This window comes from Cygnus olor, chromosome 22 (assembly GCF_009769625.2).
Source record: "Cygnus olor isolate bCygOlo1 chromosome 22, bCygOlo1.pri.v2, whole genome shotgun sequence".
Classification (NCBI taxonomy): domain Eukaryota; kingdom Metazoa; phylum Chordata; class Aves; order Anseriformes; family Anatidae; genus Cygnus; species Cygnus olor.
This window is the reverse complement of record NC_049190.1, coordinates 1,315,510-1,334,485: the sequence shown is the minus strand read 5'-3', so window position 1 is coordinate 1,334,485 and position 18,976 is coordinate 1,315,510. Positions and strand designations below refer to the sequence as shown.

General features: G+C 49.4%; 1 protein-coding gene across 14 annotated transcripts in view; it reads right to left on the bottom strand.

The window, feature by feature from the left end:
• CEP164 (centrosomal protein 164) overlaps positions 1-18,976 on the bottom strand; it is a 43,841-nt gene that overhangs the window by 21,603 nt on the left and 3,262 nt on the right. For 2 of the 14 annotated variants that reach the window (XM_040534156.1, XM_040534160.1), the window contains exons 1-12: positions 18,704-18,808; positions 17,449-17,542; positions 16,965-17,076; positions 16,315-16,525; positions 13,298-14,968; positions 10,693-10,851; positions 9,579-9,707; positions 9,107-9,184; positions 6,251-6,361; positions 3,448-3,888; positions 1,816-1,899; positions 78-161 (exon numbers count right to left, since the gene is read on the bottom strand). In XM_040534156.1, coding sequence (XP_040390090.1) covers positions 78-161; positions 1,816-1,899; positions 3,448-3,888; positions 6,251-6,361; positions 9,107-9,184; positions 9,579-9,707; positions 10,693-10,851; positions 13,298-14,968; positions 16,315-16,525; positions 16,965-17,076; positions 17,449-17,530 — 3,162 coding nt within the window. In that variant the 5' untranslated portion in view covers positions 17,531-17,542; positions 18,704-18,808. Of the gene's footprint in view, positions 1-77; positions 162-1,815; positions 1,900-3,447; positions 3,889-6,250; positions 6,362-9,106; positions 9,185-9,578; positions 9,708-10,692; positions 10,852-13,297; positions 14,969-16,314; positions 16,526-16,964; positions 17,077-17,448; positions 17,552-18,696; positions 18,864-18,976 lie in introns of those variants that run through there. The other 12 variants (XM_040534158.1, XM_040534157.1, XM_040534161.1 and 9 more) reach the window with 12 other exon arrangements.

Genomic DNA, 18,976 nt, shown 5'->3' with positions numbered 1-18,976 from the left:
GTGCTTAGTACACCACAATGCAGTATTTTAACCTGCTGGTTCAGAGATTGGTCCCTGATCACACGTAAAGCACTTACCTTGCACATGGGGCTGTCTAAAACAGGAGACAGAACACCCACATCCAGTACCTGCTCAGAAAAATGACTCTGGAAAGCCAAGTCCTGAAGAAGAAAGAAAACGATCAGTGTCTGACAAGCACGCGCTGGTTTTGCCAGAGCTCCTGAGAGATTAGAATAAAATCCAAACGCAGTTTGGAATCCATGCTCATCATTCCACTGATAGCAAGTCAGTTCAAACATCTAGTGCTACTACAATTACAAAGGTTTACAGGACACAGGAGACAACTACATCAAGACTCAGGCCTGCATCCAAGACCAGATCATATCTGTACTGCAGTCAGATGGCTCTGCTAGCGGCTTGACCAGCAGCAAGCTGGGTTTTCTGCTCCCCGTGCTGTAGGGGCACAGGCAGACACCGTGGGTTACCCAGAGCTACCTGCGTGGATGACAGGTGGGGCAGTGGCACTGTGCTGCAGCGAGGCTCTTTTCACTGATGATCCCGGAGGAAACTCCCCCTGCGGTGCCAGGGGACTGCAGTTCCACTCAAGGACGCCATGGAATTGCTGCAGGGCAGTGAGCTCTGCCATACCACCCCATGCACTCCTCCATGCCACAGGTCACAGCGGGCAGGGTGACACACAGCACGTCTACAGCAAGCAGCAGATTTCCCCCCTCGGCCCCCGACCCAATTTCCAATATTGTTGCAGGTTTTTCTGAGATTTTTTTTTTCCCTAAAAGCCCGCTCCTGCAAGTTGCCCGCAGGCCGGTCACTCGTACAGTTCTCCCGACTGGCAGTGGGTTCGTGCACCTGGCTGCAGACACAGCGTGTGTGTGTGTGTACACGTGCCCACAAGCAAGCACTAGAAGAGGTATCGTTTGATGCAGCAGCCACTTGCCAACACAGGCTTGTACTAACACTGGTAAATAATGATATTCTCAGCCATTTTCTGGCCATGCTGCCTCTGCTCCCAGTGGCAGATGGCAGCGGCAGTTTCCTGTAGAGACAAAGAGATGCTGATGGGCACTTCACCCCCCATCTCAGGGCTACCCTCCTGCATGTTCTTCCTCTGGGACACTCAGAAGCCAGGTCGCCCAGCCATACACACTTCCAATAGAAAAAGCTGTTTAGTCCCTTAAAGCATGATTTTATATTGCTTATTATTTTCCATTTTGCAATTATCTGAGTGGAGTCCCAGCTATGAGCGACCTACTTTTGCAGGGATATTACCTCACCCGCAGAACGAACCCGCACTTTTCTGCAGTCTCTGCTCCCGCTCGGTAAAAGCCTGTCATCACACCTGACCATGGAAGTACCACAGCCTCCCCACCACAAGAATACCCACGTCAGGACCTCACAGAGCAGACCTGCGAACGCTTCTGAGTGCCTGACCTGGGGCTGGCTTCTCCCTGGGAAGCATAGCCATGGAGTAAGAGAAGGTTTGGGAGTGAGAGCTGGTTCTGCCGACACTGCTCTATGTACACAGGCAGTTCCTGGTCAAGTCATTCATCTGATAAAGCCTGTGCTTGCTCAGGAATTTGCTAAGCACAACTGTGCTTCAGTATCTCAAGAACCCCGCTGAATACCAAAGCTACACAAAGGACGACGTTGGTGGCCTGCGCCACAGCTGTAATGTCACTGCTTAGCAGGGAGTCAGGGCAGTAAGAGTGCACGAGATGGCCATGATCTTAAACTGGCTGCACGTTCCCAGGGAATGCAAAGCCCATGCTCAAGGGAGAGGGACTTTTAGCGACTCACCATATGCTGAATCAGGTCGTGGTCTGAGCGGTTGGAAGCCTGCAAGTCCTCCACACATTCACTGGTCTCAGATGCCTTTGAAAGCTGAAAGGAGATGCGCATTATGGCCTGTAGATGTGCTAGCCCTGCCACTTCATTTAGGCATTTCCAACTAAAAAGAAGTCAAATGATACTCGGAAGACAAATCTGGTCTCTGTATACCATTGGGAAATAAAACAGCATGTGTCTGAGGTGACTGAACATCTTAGGAAAGACCAAGGGTGTGACCCACAAGACAATCACGAAACACCACAGAGAAAGGACTGGGGAGGGAAGGCAGGTGCAGAGGATGGGACTGGGGAGGACAAAGAAGTGCTCTTCGAATATCCCTGATAAAAGGCACTTGCTTATGGTCCTGTTCCTTCTGCAAGAATCTCCACAGCTCTGAGATCTCCCTAGACCACCAAGTAAGTGTGCGAAGCCACCCAGAACAGCAGCATGCTTCCTCAGTGACTGCAGAAGTCCAACACCTTGCTGTGCTGTGTCCCCGTGCAGCGAGGACTCCTGTGTTCCCAGTCATCGAGAAACAACGCAGAGCTGTTCACCACTAGCACCCGTGCAGTCCTGCTGACTTCAGCACAACTACCCAGAAACGTAAAGAAAGCACGCAGATGGTGTTTATAAAAGCAAAGCTTTCAGCTTTAAGCTCTTCAGGACAGAGCACTTTTTTTTAGGCTCAGTTTTACAGTTTATAATTTCTTAGACATTGTCCATCAATGGAATGAGATAAGTCATCAAAATTAGCTGGAGGAAAATTAGATTGGAGAGACATCATTTATCAGGTCTCACGCTAACACTTCTGCGCGACACTGAACAAACCTGGAAGGTGTGCGCCTGACCCCCCAGCTGCGGGGTCCAGGCTGTTACCCCACCTGCACCTCGTGATGCAGCGCAGCCCACCTCCTGCCGGGGCCTGCACAGGGAGCTCCTCATTCCAGCCCGCTGCCGCCAGCTGTCCGCCCGTTTCCCTCTCAGACAGCATCACAGAGGCAGTGCACAGACAGGAAGGAAGGCTCCAGGCTCGAGCTGCAGCTCTGGAGCCAGCCCCCAGGTACAGTCCCACAGTCCTTCCCCACGCTGAGCTCACGCTTCCCTCTCAGCATCCTCCCGCGGAGCTGTAAACATCACAACTGGCAGCTCACTTTACACTTTTGCCCTATCTCTACATAAGCTGAGAGAAACAACAGAAGGAGAGAAACAAAGCAGCACGGACAGCTGGGCTTGGTGTGAACTTCATTATAAAACCTGCTTGCTTAGTACAGATGGCAGCACTGAAAGCTGAGACTTATTTCTCCTCTAAGACTTGAAACACACAGCCCCGTCCAGGATTTTTGCCTGTCAGTTGCTTTGGACAGCACTTTGTGTACGCATAGAAGAATATTTCCTAGCTCAGTACTAAAGTTGCCGATCTGGGAATTCAGAGCACTCGTGCCCCCCCAGGAACAGGCTGCTGATTAGGAAAGCACTTATGCTGACTTAACAGAAGATGAGTAAGTGTTCCAAGTGCTTCCCTGAATCAAGGCCCTACAAAGCAATGGGAAGAGCCACAGCAGATTCCACACCAAACCCAATCCGTGCAGGCAGGTCTCTTACTTTGCCAGCATCCAGCCTGCTGTCTGTTTTCAGATCAGCTGCTTCTTCCCTCATTTCATTTACTATATTTTCATCAACAGACACGGTGTCAACGGTGACAGCCAGGCTTGCCAGCTGATCTGCCTCAGCAGCTTCAGCATCTGGAGACGCAGCTCTGGGTTGCACGGGACTGCCGGGCACATCTGTCCCTGTTGCTCTCCTTTCCTCCAGAGACTGTGGCAGCTCATCAGCTGCCGAGACATCACCTTCCACCTCAGCATCTCTCTCGCCCAGTAGTTCATTCCCAGCGAGTTTCCCATCAGAATCCCCTTTGTTCTGGCCAGAAAGGCTACCGTCAGCATCTCCGGAAAGGACTTTAACCGGCGTTGGAGGGCATGCATCATCAGCATCCAAGGAAGACTCTTGCCCTTCTTCGGCATGTCTTGATTTTAAAGACTCCTTCTAGGCAGCAAGTCAAACACAATTACAGCTACAACATTCTTTAATCCCTTCTCTGGGAAGATGCTGGGGTGAAAATAGTATGGGTTCTTCTACAGCAAGAAGCAAAAAAAATCACAAAGCTTTGGGTGACTTCAACGAGACCGATTTGACTTATTTTCATACAGTCCATCTCAAAGGAAAGGAACGTTAAGATAAACCCACTCATTTCCTGGGGTTGAGGCTTTTTTTTTTACTCTATTGTTTTTGTATTCATGGGGTCTCAGCACTAGCAGTGTCTGTTGCAGGGATCATCAGTCCCTGGGAGCACCTTAAATGCTCTGCAATAGGCTCATCCATGCTTTCACGCTGAGTCTGTTCAGCGAGAGATGGAAGCTTGCAGGAGAATTACCAGATGTTTAACTTCTGCCTGAAATAACTAGAGAAGGGTAGGCAGGATGCAGCCACCCCACCGTCCAGTGGCACAAACTTACAGACAGGCCCTGATTTAAGCTGCCACTCTGAGCTCAGAACAAGACCAGGACCAGCTAATGTTCTAGACTAAGAAATGGCAGAATCCACTGGCCCTGGGAAAAACAATCCCAAAAGCTTAGTCACCCAAAGGTTTGGCTGCCTCTCCCAGCAGTGGGGAGGCCCACAAAACCGACAATAAAAAGCGTGATAGCCAGGAGGAAGCAGGAAAAGGTTCCCTCATCAGTATGCAAACAAAACTGCTAGCACTTCCTATTTTCTCGCTGTTTTATTAATGCTGTGGTGTCTTGTCAAACATTAGCTGCATCCTGTGTACAGCGTGTACCATACACAGACTGCATATTTTAACGATGTATTTTTATCAAAGTGCAACTGGAATGCTGTCAGTTTTAAACACGGAGCTGCGGGAAACCGAAGGGATGTCTTGGACATGTCATTTGTCTGCGAGACCTTCTCAGGGCTGAGAGAATCATCAATCAAACCGGAGGGGAGGACAGAGAAATCAAATCACTGGATACTTTCCAAAAAAACTACAGTTCAGAGACTCACCTGCAATTTGCCAAGTAATAAATGAAAGCTTACGGCCTGTTTCCAGCCCAGTGCCTGGTTAGCGAAGGCTCACAAACACCACTGAATCACTAGCCAGCCACACGAAGCTCTCCAAAGGCCTTGATAACACCTTTGGTCCAGAACGCAGACAAATTTGTATGCAGGTGTCATCTCTGCAGTGATCCTCCAGTCGGCCCGTCTTTGCTATAATCCCTCTTATCTGGGGATAAGCACGTCTGGAAAGACCAGTCACCGATTGTGCTCCCGTTTGGATAGTTTGGTTTTAGAGTTTTTATGAGAACCTTCTCCCAGGACATCTGACAACGCCCAAGAAAAGGTACGCCAGATGAGACCAACCAGGATTCTTATGCTTAAAAACAGGAAACGGGTATTTCCCTTTGAGAGGCACACAGCAATATACTGATGTGGCCTTTAATACTGTGCACACAAAAAGATTTCTCTCCAGGCAAATTCACCTCAGTTACTAGAATATCCCAGAATAACCTCTTTAGCTGGTAGAACCCTATTTTAAGGACAGATGCAGACAAGACTTTTGTTAACATTACGCCTTAATGATCACTAGTGCAACTCACACAGTTCCCCCTTCTGGAGAATCAGATACACAGGTGGAAGGGAAGGGAGGTTTTCCTTCTGTCAAAAATAGACGGTGGATTTTCTATGGATTTCAGAGCTAGGAAGAGTCAGCCAGGCTATAATTGGCTTTAGCTGATCTTTTCACAAGCTGTAACACATTTTACCTGTGGCTGAGTGACACTAAAAAATATGAAATTTCTCCCTATCAGATATATTGCTTCCAGACTTCAAGTGATCAGCATAAGTGGGGGAAAACAAAAAAACACATGGGGACCAGGTTTTAGAAAGGCATCCAATTCAGAGAAAAGCAATCAGCATAAACAGCAGACACCAAAACTGAATCCTACTCATCTCAGGAAAATCCAAAGCGGCACAGTCATCCTGTGTAACAGCTTGAACATGAGAGATTACGACAAAAACCTTCACCATCTTTCTGTCTCTAAAAAGGGGGGAAAAAAAGAAAAATACTCATACTGCATACAGAACTCCTTTGAAAGCTGAACGTGCTTCCTGTTTTCAGGATGTTCTCAGGCAGAGAAGTACAGAGTGGGATAGGTCTGGCAGACCTCATCTGGGAATCATTTGTTCTTTATGTTTGCACCCCTCTCCGTAAATATCGTACTTTAACCAGCAAGAGAAACAAGCCGAGCAACTATGAGATCCACACCACAACACTGGAAGCTGCCTACGGCATGCAAAGCTCAATGACATCATGCAAGCGGGACCGTGATGTCAGAGAGCCACTCGTCACCTCTCTCAGACTGCCAGCTTCCTCTGCGGGACTCCTCTGGTGCTGGAGACGAGCTTCAGTGACATCGGCTAAGCGGCTGCCAAAGTTCTCCTCCTCCGCTTTGCTGTTCTCCTAATGGATGGGGTGACATCTGCTAGCAAATAGTCACACACACACCTCTCTGCACTGGTAGGGCCATCCACCCGTGACAAGTCAGCACCCTGTTTGTTCACTACTGCGTGCACCCAGACAGTGGAAACCCCTCCAGCTGAAGAGCTTTCCAACCCGGACTCAGGGGCTCACAGCCTCAGACTCCCACACATCGCACTCTCCTTACCAGCACACACACACCGGTGCTGCTTCTACTGCTGGCCCGCCCGGTGAACTTGCTGTTCAGACTGCACCAGACTCTTTCCAGATCAAGGCTTGCTCTACTTCCCACGAGTGAGAACTGCTGACTTACTACAGCAGTTCTTCACCAGGCTTCCCCAGGACGGGAGAGAGCAAGGCAATGAACCCACCAGTCATTCCTCCCCCTTAACTACTCATCGCTGCACTGGCACCTTATGGACGTCTTAATTGCCTTGGAACCAGCAACGCTGCCTCCTGCACATACATCTCTGCACTAAGATGTATGCTGTATTGTGCAATGTTTACTTACAGAGACTGCTCTCTTTCACACGTTTCCATCTGGTAAGAGAGCTCTGCATGTTAATTCCCCACCACATAAAGGACCCCCTTGACTCCAACTGTTTACCCAGAGATTGACCTGTACAGAAGGCAGAGTACCAAAGCTTCCCAAGCTGCAGGCTCTGCAGTTTGCGGATCACTTCTGCTGTCATTGGACCCTCTCTCCAGGCACCCAGAGTGAGATGCTTCCAGGTCTTTTCCTCTACTTGCCCCTTTCAGGGGTTCCCAAAGTTCTTTCACATTTTAACAGCAGTCTTGCACATCTGCAGCAACTATTCCATCACAGGAAATCAGGAGGCAAGAAAGCTGGCTTCAGGTGAGAACTAACCCCATGAACAGCCAAGCAAACCAAGCCACCTAGAGGAGGCCCTCTTCCTAAAAGGACATTTGAGCTGTTACACATAAACCTCACACCTCAAGTTCCCCAGCATCTGTCTTTGGTTTTATTTCCAGTGCTTTTTCCCAGCTAAATTACTCCTTGCTCCACAAGAGGCCACTGAAAGTGGTAGCATTTCTGCCCGTCTCTGCTTCCAGACAGTTGTGCCATATTCAGTGCGGCCTCTACTTCTACCCAACTTCCCTGCATCTCAGTAAGTCACTAAACCCTCGCATATTTCTTTTGAATATGGATATTCGACACTGATCCGCAGACTACACGAAACCAGCTTTTTTCATCCCTTTACTTGTTAGATTTACTTTCTGTAGGGCTTGTTTTATGAATTCCTTCCTTCTCTCCATTTTGAAAAGAAGCTGGAGAATGGTTTGGGATGCAGGCTGAGCGCTCACTCGTAAGAATGTTTTTCTACTGCCATCTCATGGAGCTACAAGTGAATTATATTTTTCATTGGGGCACTAATAGTTTATCAGGACTGAGATATCTGATTTACTAGCTTTTAAGACAGAGCTTGGCTGTTGGGCAGCAATTGCCACTTTATAATAGATTCCTGAAGCCCCACCATGTCACTGAAATGCCAGGACAGCTCTTTGCTCCTGGACACATTAGCATTTCAGTGACAAATTGGGCTCCAACGGGCTTCTTGTTGTTTGGAGATGAGAGAGTTGAGCCTTTTTTTTACATCCACTTTAACAGAAACCTTTGCAGTTCTTGCCCAGTGCTGTTCAAAAGGTTCTCCAAAGTATTTTACAGCTTGATTTTTTTGTGTACTGTGAAAAGGGTGAGGGAAATACTGAAAACGTTTTAAGAGAAATTAATTTGCCTTTCAGATACTGAAACAGAATTTTCAAAGTGATAAGAGAGGATTAATGTCAGCACAAACAGGCTGAATCACTAGAGCTGCTTGCAACGCACTTCACATTGTCCCTTTGTCATCTTAAGCCTGATCACTGCTAAGAAAGTGCTGGCAAAGAATGCACACCCGCAGGGAAAGCAAGATGTCTGCACACGGCAACACATGTACTAAACTCATTGCTGATGCTCTGAGCCTGAGCAATGGAATTTATCAGCATGCAAAATAGAAAACGGGTTTCACATTACCACACACACAAAAAAAAAAAAAAAAAAAGAGGCCATAGCCAGTCCACTATGAAGAACCTAAGAGATTCTTGTGGAATTGGATGAGAATGCAAGGATGCTGTATCCAGACTAAATTCCCTTCTCCTCTCTCTAAATGAGACCACTGCAATTTCAGCAGAGGATGAGCCTTCCTTCTACACCGACTGAAAAAAGCACTGAGGAAACAAACCATGCCTCTTCCCCATCAGTCCTTCCTCCCACAACGGGCACAGTGGTGCCACTCAGATCTGAGACCCTCTCCTTTCTGCCCTTCCTTGGAAGAGCTGATTTCTGTCTCGCCCATCACACCTACGCAACCTTCTCTCTTTCTTCATTCAGAAATAATTAAAACTCCGCCTTGTGCAAACGTGCAGTCAACTCAAATGCCATCTCTCAGACTGGAAGCATTCTCCTTCAAGCACAAGTCTGCCTTCTGGTACCCACACCATGCCCCTCTACAGCCTGCATCTGGCTTCTCACACCTGCTACCCTCATACTGCACTCAGCACTGCTGCTGTGCTTTCTCCATCAGCCCCACTCCAGGCTGTTAATTCTTGCGAATTACAAACATTCATTGGGCACCTTTCCCGCAGCCCACGCGTGGGCAGTGCACTGTCATAGCTCCTCTTCTATCTGGGCAGTTTTACGTGGCTGTTTCACATTGTCTTTCTTACCTCAGACTCAAAACTGCCTCCCAAGGCACTGACATCCATGTGCAGGTTTTTGAACAGTCTTCGTGTCCCACGGAGGCTCTAAACGTATTCAAAGAAAGGAAATGGTTGAAATTGAGTTCTGATCTCTGCAATCCCATAGGCCACACCGAAGGAACTTGAGGGTTCATAATTAGTGGAAATAAGGGAGCAGAGCCACAGCAACACACGACAGCAATAAGCCCACAGTCAATTAGTCTTAGAAATGCATGGTGGCAGATGCTGATTTATAGAGAGCACAAGGAGAAAAAAGATCAGACACTTTTTGGCAACCAAGCGACACACACAGGAAGTGCAGGGCAAATTAAGGCCTGAAGTTAAACTGAATGACCATGGTCAGGCAGCTGTTACTGGGGGTAGCATCCCAGTCTTCCATTCGTTGAGGCTCCATGCACTACAGTTACTGACACGGAATAAGAACCAATACACAAACTACCTCATTCTCACTTTCTTCCTCTTCGTTTCTCCCTTTATCTAAAGGTACTGTGTTCAGAGAACTCTTCTCTTCACAGACCAATCCCAGCAACTTCTTGGTGTGGCCAGTGGGCTTACAGGGCTCTGCGGGCTGCAAAGTCAAAAAGAAAGGGAAGTCAGAGGACAGGCAAAGTAACAGGGGAGATGCAAACCCACTGAAACCCACTGGACTTTGAAAGCTGCCGATGGCAAGAAGTTTTTGAGTTCTGAGATCTTGCTCAGGATTACACAGCTATCCTTGTTTTTCAGAGCCACAGCCAGCTAGGAGATGACATTCGTTATGAGGGTGCACCTTCCTGTTACAAAAAAGGGTCTCCCATCCAAAAGAAGAACATATGCAAAACCTTCCTGTGCCTCCGAACAGTGATTCAGTCACGACCATCTGTAGCAGATGTTTTGTTTGGCTCGCTCTGGTGAAGGTAGAGAGTGGCATACAGCTAGTTCCACAGGGCGAACACAGTAAAACAAAATGTTTGCACTCGCCAGTGACAATCAGGACTTAAGTCAGCAAAAAAACCCTTCAGTGAAGATGTTCATTTGGATAACGTTTTGCAAGTATATTATTTGATTTATCCTTTAAATAAAAAAAAATACTACATAAAGCATTCTTGATTTATTATCCTGAAGAACACATTCTATAAACAATCAATGTGATTGTAAGTCTTATTTTTATCCAGAAAATGTTCTTTCACTTTCTTTCTCATTAGATAGGAGAGTGGAAATTTTATTTTTTAGATTACATCATCTGTGCTGTATGCCATGCTTCATTTGGATAGAAATTAAAGATCACCTAAAATGAACTTGACAGCATTTCAACAGTAACTGAAAATGTCCTTTCTTTAAAGCTGCTAACCGTACAAAATCTGGCACTGGGCTCCCTAGAAATAGCGAAAAAAAAAAAACACGCAATAGTTGGGGAAGGTTTTGTTTGTTTGTTTTTTTAAACGGTCTGAAATATTTCAAAGCTGAGGAGAGGTCACAAATACTGCCTTTTAAACCTCTATGTATTGCCAAGCCCGTGACCTCTCGCAGAGCCTGCTTTTCTGGGCATATTTCCAGAGAAGACAGAGTCTTACCCGAGTTTCTCCTCTGGCTGCAAGACTGGAGTCCACAGAGCTTCCCACGTCCGAGTTCAGCGAACCACGAAGGATGCCAGCTGGAGAAGCCACGGGGCCACGCAACGGAGCAAGGTTCCCCAGGGGCGCCTGCACAGGTGCTAGCGGGGATCCTGAAGACTAGAGGGTGCAAGAGGAGAGCACGGGCTCGCAGTTGACACTCGTTTCAGAACGAAGGCGCTCCCCCGCGCAAACACTGTCTGCTAACACCGAACCTACGGCCCAAGAAACTGCTCTCGAGCTAACACCAAACAACGACCAGCACGTGACATGCGTGGGGAATAGCAGCTTGATTTACTCGTGTGTTTTGTCTTCCAAAGACCCATCTGAATGCTGTGATTCACCTTACAGCAGCACGGTCATCCGGAAAATAAACAGACATTACTCCAAAATGGGAGCAAGAGAACAACAACAGCCACACTAACTCACACACCTGCACGCAACCAAACACAGCACCCTCCAGGAGAGGCTCGACACCACACCATCCTAGGCAACCTCGGCAGCTTCCCTTCCTGCTTTGCCTTGCTACTCTGCACAGCGTGGAACAAGTGAAGGAGAAGCCCCTGACGGCAGAACGTTTCCTACACCCCGCAAGCTGCAATTACCATCTCCAGACAGAAACCCAGGCTGCCTCCTTACCTCACACCAGTGGAAGTGCACTTTTTCCACCACTACTGAAAGTAGAAAGCAGTTCTGCGGCAGCACATCAGTAAGAACCTCCTGAATACATCTTTACCTTTCAAAGCACAGCAAGAGCCCTGGGAGCCACCCAACGTCCTCCCCTCCGAACAATGCAAGCCTGACATTTCGAGCTGTCTTCACCAAGAAGCGGGACCGTTCTCTTTTACTTTGTGGAATTCCCCACCCAAGAAGTCTCGCCTTTGATACACCGCACCGGTTAAACTAGAAGGAGGGGTACGCTAGGATTTTCTCTGTAGCTTGCCAGTACAGCCAAGCGCTGTTCCTTCAGCAGAGCACATGCTTATTCATAAATCACAGTTCCTGTACTCTGTGTTAATACGAAATTACAGACTGAAAACGGAGTTAATTCACTTGCACACTGAGGGATGGGGAGAGAGATGAATGTATATCAATCTTTCTTCCACCAAGTCCCTGCCACGCCAATGGTAACAGAACAAATTACATATTCTGGGCTTAACTAATTATTTCCTACCAGATGGCCATTAACTATGTGTGCAGAGCAGTAGAAGTTAGCTGTCCTTCAGCAAAGATAAACTCACTTCCACTGGGCTAATTAAAACTTTCAGGATGATCTGCAGTTTATCTATATTTATAGGCATAGTTACTATCAGCTAACTGAGCACTAGCACGTACTGTTAATTAGAAACCGAAGCTAGCGACTTGGTGGAGTCACAGACGGGTACCTGCACTAGCAGAGCAAAGCAATTCCTTACCACTACACAGTGACCTCCCTTATAGGGTTGGGGTTTTTGTTGATGTTTTGAGTTTTTTGGGTTTTGTTTGTTTCACGGCTTTTGTTGTGGTGGCTGTTTGTTGGTTTGGGGTGGGGGGAGATGTTTTCAGAACAAGAGATTTGGTAAATTCTTATTAACATGAGGCAATTACTTCTTGACAAAGACAGAACAACCTGGAGCATTCTTCCAGTGACGGGGAGGCTCGGTGCAGAACATATCCCATGGTGCTAGTGTACAAACAGTGTCAGAGAGCTGTGCCTACTACCTGCCACTTTCTTCAACTGCTGCAAGCTGAGTGCCGGGTTTATGGAGCAGCACCACTTCTAATAGCTTTTTTGGGGTGATTGGTATTCACAGAGGAAGGAGAAAGTTACGTTTATAGATGGTCCATCACACCTGTAAATCATCTTGGTGTCCTAAGACCACAGCACCAGTGGTCCAAGGACTACATTGTGCTAAATTACACTGCACCTGCCTGCAAGTCAATCGCCCGTAACCACTGGGAATAATCCTTCCCTTTAAGGAAAGCTAACTCATTTAAACTTTTTCCTGTTTTTCCTCATTTAAGAGGGAACAGAGACCATTTGTCAAGATACTGGACATGTACGTGGGAGACCTGGCTTTGATTTACAGCTTCTATATTGCCTTAACCAACTCACTCGCTCTGGGCCTTGAGATTCAGTGAGCAAAATTAGGCTAAAAATAACTTATTTCACTCTCAATTTAGATTGTGGGATTTACAAGAAAAAGATTGAGTTTATACTGTGCTTACCACAAAGGGTCTTAGTGCCATGATTAAAGATGGTTTTGTATTCAATATTGCAATCCCATTTGATTGCTGCCCATCACCTCTTTTTTAGTGCAGAAGGCACCTGTCCTAATACAAAATTAATTCAAGATGTAAATTGTACAGTGTTTGCCATGCAAGGAGGATTGTGAACAAAGGATTTTTCATCCTACCTCTTGAGCTTTAGGAAAGGCACTATAACAGATGTCACATTTCCTTATATAACTTCCAGCAGTCTGCTTTCTCCCTTTGCTCCTGAAAGTTAGCTACAAATCAAGATTTCCCTCTCAGGTCTCCAGAAACGTTTACAACAGAAGTGCCAGCACAAAGGATTTAGTCCTACCTCGTTCCCCCCTGCTCCTTCACCAACCTCTATTTTGCTGCAATTCTCAGCAGTTTGTCTGGTTTGGGTCAGCTCCGCTTCCACGTGCTGACAGAGACTGGTGCTTCCCTGGCAGTCAGCCATCTGACGGAGATACTCAGGGGGAAGATGCAATTCCTCTGGGACTTCATCTCCCCACGCTCCGGGAGCTTGATCTGTCCTGCCATTTTCTTCCTTCACTTCTGTTTGCACTCCAGCACCATTAGACTCCCGGGCAGTGCATTTCCCACACGAATCCACCAAAAAACTAACACAGTCAGGTTCTGGGCTGGCACCTTCTTCACATTCCTGCAACGCGTGGCACAGTTTCATGTCCTTGGAGCTACACTCTCTCTCTGACTTCTTGGCAGGACTTAATATCTGAGACAGGGATGATCCCAGGACGGGACAAGGCAGCACAGGCTCTTCTGTGACAGAGTACACGTCCTTCGGTCTCCCAGACTCATTGTGTAGAGAGGAGACTCCCAGTATCTGGGGTGCATTATCGTTCTGAGAACTGTCCAAATCACTGCTATCACACTCTGACATCAAACCGCCTCTTTCGTCATCTTTACAGCCGTCTTTGGCAGATGAAAAAACATGTTTCGATGTAAGATGCACTGCGGAATGAAGACCCACATCAGTTCCTCCCTTTGCATCTATTCTTTGGAAGCAGTGTCGTGTTCCCACGATCTCTTCAGGGGCCGTGGGTAGGCTCCCTAGCACACCATTCATGCCGTCTCCTTTTGTATCTACTCCTAGTTTCGTCAGATCCATTTGCTTTGAGCCCTCTCTCTCAGGTCTGCTGCTGCTCTCATTGCTCCTGCAGAGACTGGTAGCTTGAGCCAAAGCCTCACCACCTTGAACTTTTCTCTTACTTCTGCTCTGAGATACTCTGGTGCGGGAGCTTAGCTCTTCTCGAGCGTGTGGAGCATCAACTGTCTCCTGCAAACCCCAGTCATTTGTGGCACTGGCATCAAAAAGAGTCATTTCAAGGTTCCTGCAGTAAAACCTTTCTTCTCTGGCTTGCAATAAGCTTGGACTTCTTTTCACATCCCCACCAGGTCCTGTAGATTTCTCTCCAGCTGAGAAAGGACGATCAGATTTACGGACACAGTCATCCATCACGTCTTTAATCTTCTGCTTTCCTTTCAGTTTTTCATCAAAGAGCAGGATTTTGTCTTCAGGGGACTCTGGTGGAGTTTGAACATTCTCAAAGTCTTGCGAATAGGATTTCTTTAACACATGCAAAGGTTGTACCGTTGGCCTAACCTCTACATCGTCAGACTGTGAGTCAGAACTGGAACAAAGATTTTCTTGTATTGCCAAAGGTATACCTTGCTCCTGGTGGATGTCTACGTCAAAGCTGCCGAAAGGTGGGCCGTTTCCTAAAATTTTCACCGCATCGGTTAAGGTCTGGCATGGGCTGCTGAACTCTGATACAAGAATAGGGTGCAGGTTATTTGGCCACATGTCTGCAAACTGCCTCCATGAATCCGTTACGCACGATGCTCTCCCTTTGCCTTTGTCAAAGAGGCCTTCATTTCTAATCTGGCTATCTGGTTCTGGCTCGGGACTCTCCTGCCCAGGGGACAGAATGGCGCAGGGTATTTGGCAAAAGGGTGTCGAAGGAAGAATCCCTGGCTGCATTTCCTAAGTAGATAAATATTAGCAAATAACAACTAAAACTTAACATGTAACTGTACATACATAACCCTTACTTAAAGTACAGCTATATTTAAAGTGATTTATATACAAATCGGTGTGCAAATTTTGGAGCACTTAAAGTAATCTGTATGCACATAATAGAAAATACTCAAATCGAAGGCCTGAGGTTTTCTGGGTTGAAGACATCTTCAGTAATAACACTCTCTTTCCCCACTGATATTTACCTTGTGACTGGCTAACAGAAGGCAGGAAAGAATTGCCATCACTTGGGACCTAAAGCGCATTTGGCTATGCCTGCAGTTGCCAAAAGCAGAGCAGGAGAGCCTCACACATCTAAACCTGGGTTCAGTGCCCAGATATCACAGCAATGTATGCACGGAACCTGCATAGGCACCTTTTATTGTCTTCTTCAAAGAAAGAATTTTTTCCAGCACTCCAAGTGTTTTCCAGCTCCCCTCCCTCCACTCACACACACAACTGCAGGATAATAATTGTTCCCTGTCCAAAAGACACCACGTCATGAAGAAGCAACAAGCTCAGGTTCAAAGTCTAACACGAAAATGTTTTTAATGCTTTTAAGCTGGAAATCCGTGTTCCAGTTCACTGTAATTCCAATAGCCAAATGGGCAGCCTGACGCTTAGCCAAGGTCCTTGAGAAGAATCCCCCAGAACCTCTGGTCAGTTGTTTGCACAAGCCAGAGGCAACCATGACTTCATGGGGCAGAGGCTGCACTTGGTATGACAAGACCCCACAGACGGCAAAACAGCCATCTCAGTCTCCATGTCTGGTTCCGATGGCATCCCAAAGCGCTGGGTAAGGCCGGCTGGGCAAGGGAGGAGGGCAGCCTCCTTCCAGGGGAGCCCCTCTCTTGGGAAGTGGCCTGGGATCTCCCAGAATCGCACAGCTGATTTATTAAACACAAGCCAGGCTTGGGAAGGGGGAGGAGTTTCTGTATGGAAGTGGCTAAGGAAAAAGTCCCAGGACCTTCCTGCCACATGGTGTCTTTACCTTAGCATTACTAAGGTATTTGGGTATTTGTCTAAATTTCCTTAAGAACAGTCAATATCTGCTACGACTAGCGCCAGCAGCCTTGGCCCACTTGCTTCTCAGCAACAACGCTATGGGGCTGCGGCACAGCCACTAGGGGTGTGGCCGCCTAAACCAAAACTTCCCAAGTTTTCTGTGTGTGTGTGACCCAGCAACCAGGCGATCGCTGTTCCCGTTCCGAAGCAGCACCAGTACAGCATCGCCCCCTAATTCACAGCCACTCATCCTCAGCCAGCCTTCTTGCTCCTCCCCAGAGTCACCGCAAGCAGCAGGGCCTACTCACAGCGGGTCGCTTCGGTGACTGCTTATCCTTCTTGTCTTTCTTTTCTTTCTTGTCCTTCTTCTTCTTCTCTTTCTTTTTCAAACCGCCGCGTGCCAGCAGCTTCTTTCGCTCCTGAGCGACAAGTTCTCTGTAGTGGTCATCGCAGGGGTGGTCCCACGTGGACTGGCCGTTAGCGAAGTTGAAGTAGTAGATATCGCCAGTGATATCCTGGCTGCGTAGCAAAAACAGCAGGAGAACATGAAGGAGCAGCACATCAGCTCTGCGCACGCAAGCAGCAGCTCTATGCTCTGCACAAGGACACGGCTTCATTCAAGGGTTTTTGAAGGCTCTAAAAATATTCCTACTGGGCAACGTGACCACCCTACATTCAGTGAATAGGAGCACCGTGTCTCCAAGAACCCGGAGGCATCGGTGTGGGAAGCAGCTCTCCTGGAGATTGCTCACGTCCTTATCCAACTTCTCAAACATCTTCCTTCTTCTTCCACCGCCCCAAGAAGAACTGAGCGCCCCTGCCCCCAGGAAGAGCCTGTGTACGTCACCCTCACTTCCCACCCGGCACCCTGCTCTGACACCCAAACAGGCAGCGCTCTGCACGAAGGCCAGCAGAGGCCAGCAATCTTAGAAAGCAGCTTCTGACAGAGATCTCTCACCAGGGCTTCCACTCGGGTGGTAACGGGGCCACAATGCCTTCCTTGGCCAGCCACATCAGCTCCGGCTCCTTCTCAGGGTCGATCCCGATGTCCCTTGCAAAATCCTGGATTTCTAGGAAACAGAACAGGAATCTGTGGAGCTGGACTACACCAGGCAGTACGCAACAAAGCCAACTTCCTCAGCGAAAGCGATGGACACAATGGGAAATCCCGATCCTGAAAGGACACTGCTCAAAGCTGTCAAAATGGCCCTGTGTCTCAGTGAGCGTCCTGCCAGGCTGGTGAAGCAGGGAGACGGAGGCTGCGAGCTGTCAAATATCCTTGCCAATCAAAGAGCTAATTTTTCAACTCTACATGAGATTCCATTTTTTTCTGCCCTCTTGGCTCATGCTCTCCCCAGCTCCCATTTCCTTAATACGCCTAGAAATGGCTTGGCAAGCTTGAGCCCCCTACTGCAGCTCCCAGGAGGACAGGCATCTGCTACCTTGTTCGCTGGGAATGTACGTCTCGTCGTAATCTTCTTCCAGGATGAGCTGGTCACCAATGCGTACCATAGCTCCTGCCATGGCTCCCTGCACCTGGCGGCAGGAAGGAAACAACCCAAAAATCACAACGAACAACCGCAGTCAGGCAGAAGCAAAGCTCCCTCGTCACACAGCGCGTGGCAAAGCCCCAGAAGGAACTCAGCGCTGGGGCCGTGGAGGGGAACAAGGTGCGCTGGGGGTGCCAAGCGCGGATGCAGACGGGAGGAACAAAGCGCAGGCAGCTGGAACTGACGGGGCTTGGGAAAGGCAGGAGGGCACGGGTAAAACACCGGGGAACAAACCACGGCCTAGAGGCTAATTAACGGCACCAAGCAGGGAATGATGTTGCGTTGTTTGTAAGCACGCTTCCACGCCTCTCCTACAAAAGGTAAAGGCCGCTTGCACTTAATTTTGGCTTTTTCATTATTCATTTAGTAGCGGAGACAGAGCCCGCCTGCTGGCTTTGCGCTGCTCGGCCACGCGGCGTGGGGCAGGGCCAGGACCTCTCCCCCTTCACACTCCTGCACCTCTTCTGAGGCCGGGGGGCAAGGAGTTCCCTGGATCACCCCTCGCCACGGGACCGCGGCACCCGAGGGAAGGAAGACGTGGCGGGGCTGGGCTCCCCGCTCCGCTCCCAGCGCAGCCCTGAATCAGAGACCCCCACGTCCCAGGGCCTGCAGGAGCAGGGAGCCGCGCTGACGCTGACGCAGAAGTTTCTACAGACAAGACGAGCGCCTGCTTTGGGCAATTTTAAAGGGGTTAAAGGGGCTGGGAGGACAAGGAGCAAGGAGAAGGAGAAGGCGAGCAGCTTTGCCCGCACGCAGAGCGGCGCTCCGAGGCCTCCTTGGGCTGAAGCTGCGCTGCCCGGGGACAGGCGGGCTTCTGTCAGCGCCCCGCTCGCCTCGGCCCTCCCCCACCTCCCGGAGGGCCTTTGGGGAGCCGAAAAACTGCCCCCCCCCGCCCCCCGTCCCCCGTGAGCGGCCCCTCAGGGCCCCCGCGGCTCCCTCACGCCGCCCGCAGCGCCGGGGCCGGGCCTCGGGGGGATCGGCCGGGCCTGAGGGGCTGTGCGGGGCGGGGGGCGGCTGGGGCCGGGGTTACCGGTCCCGGGGTTGCCGTGGTTGCCGTGGTTACCGGTCCCGTGGTTACCGGTCCCGTGGTTACCGGTCCCGTGGATGCCGTGGTTACCGGTCCCGGGGTTACCGGTCCCGTGGTTACCGGGGTTACCGGTCCCGTGGTTACTGGTCCCGTGGTTACCGGGGTTACCGGTCCCGGGGCTGCCGGTCCCGGGGTTGCCGTGGTTACCGGTGCCGGTCCCGGGCCCCGCCGCCGCCCGGGCCCGCTCCGCAACCGCATCCGGGTCGCGTTGCCCCTGGCAACCGCGCGTCCCGCCCCCTCCCGCGCGCCATTGGTCCCCGCGGGGAGCCGCCCGGCGTTCCATTGGCCGAAAGGAGGGCGGGCGGGGCGGGAGCCGCCCCCGGCGCCTGCCGG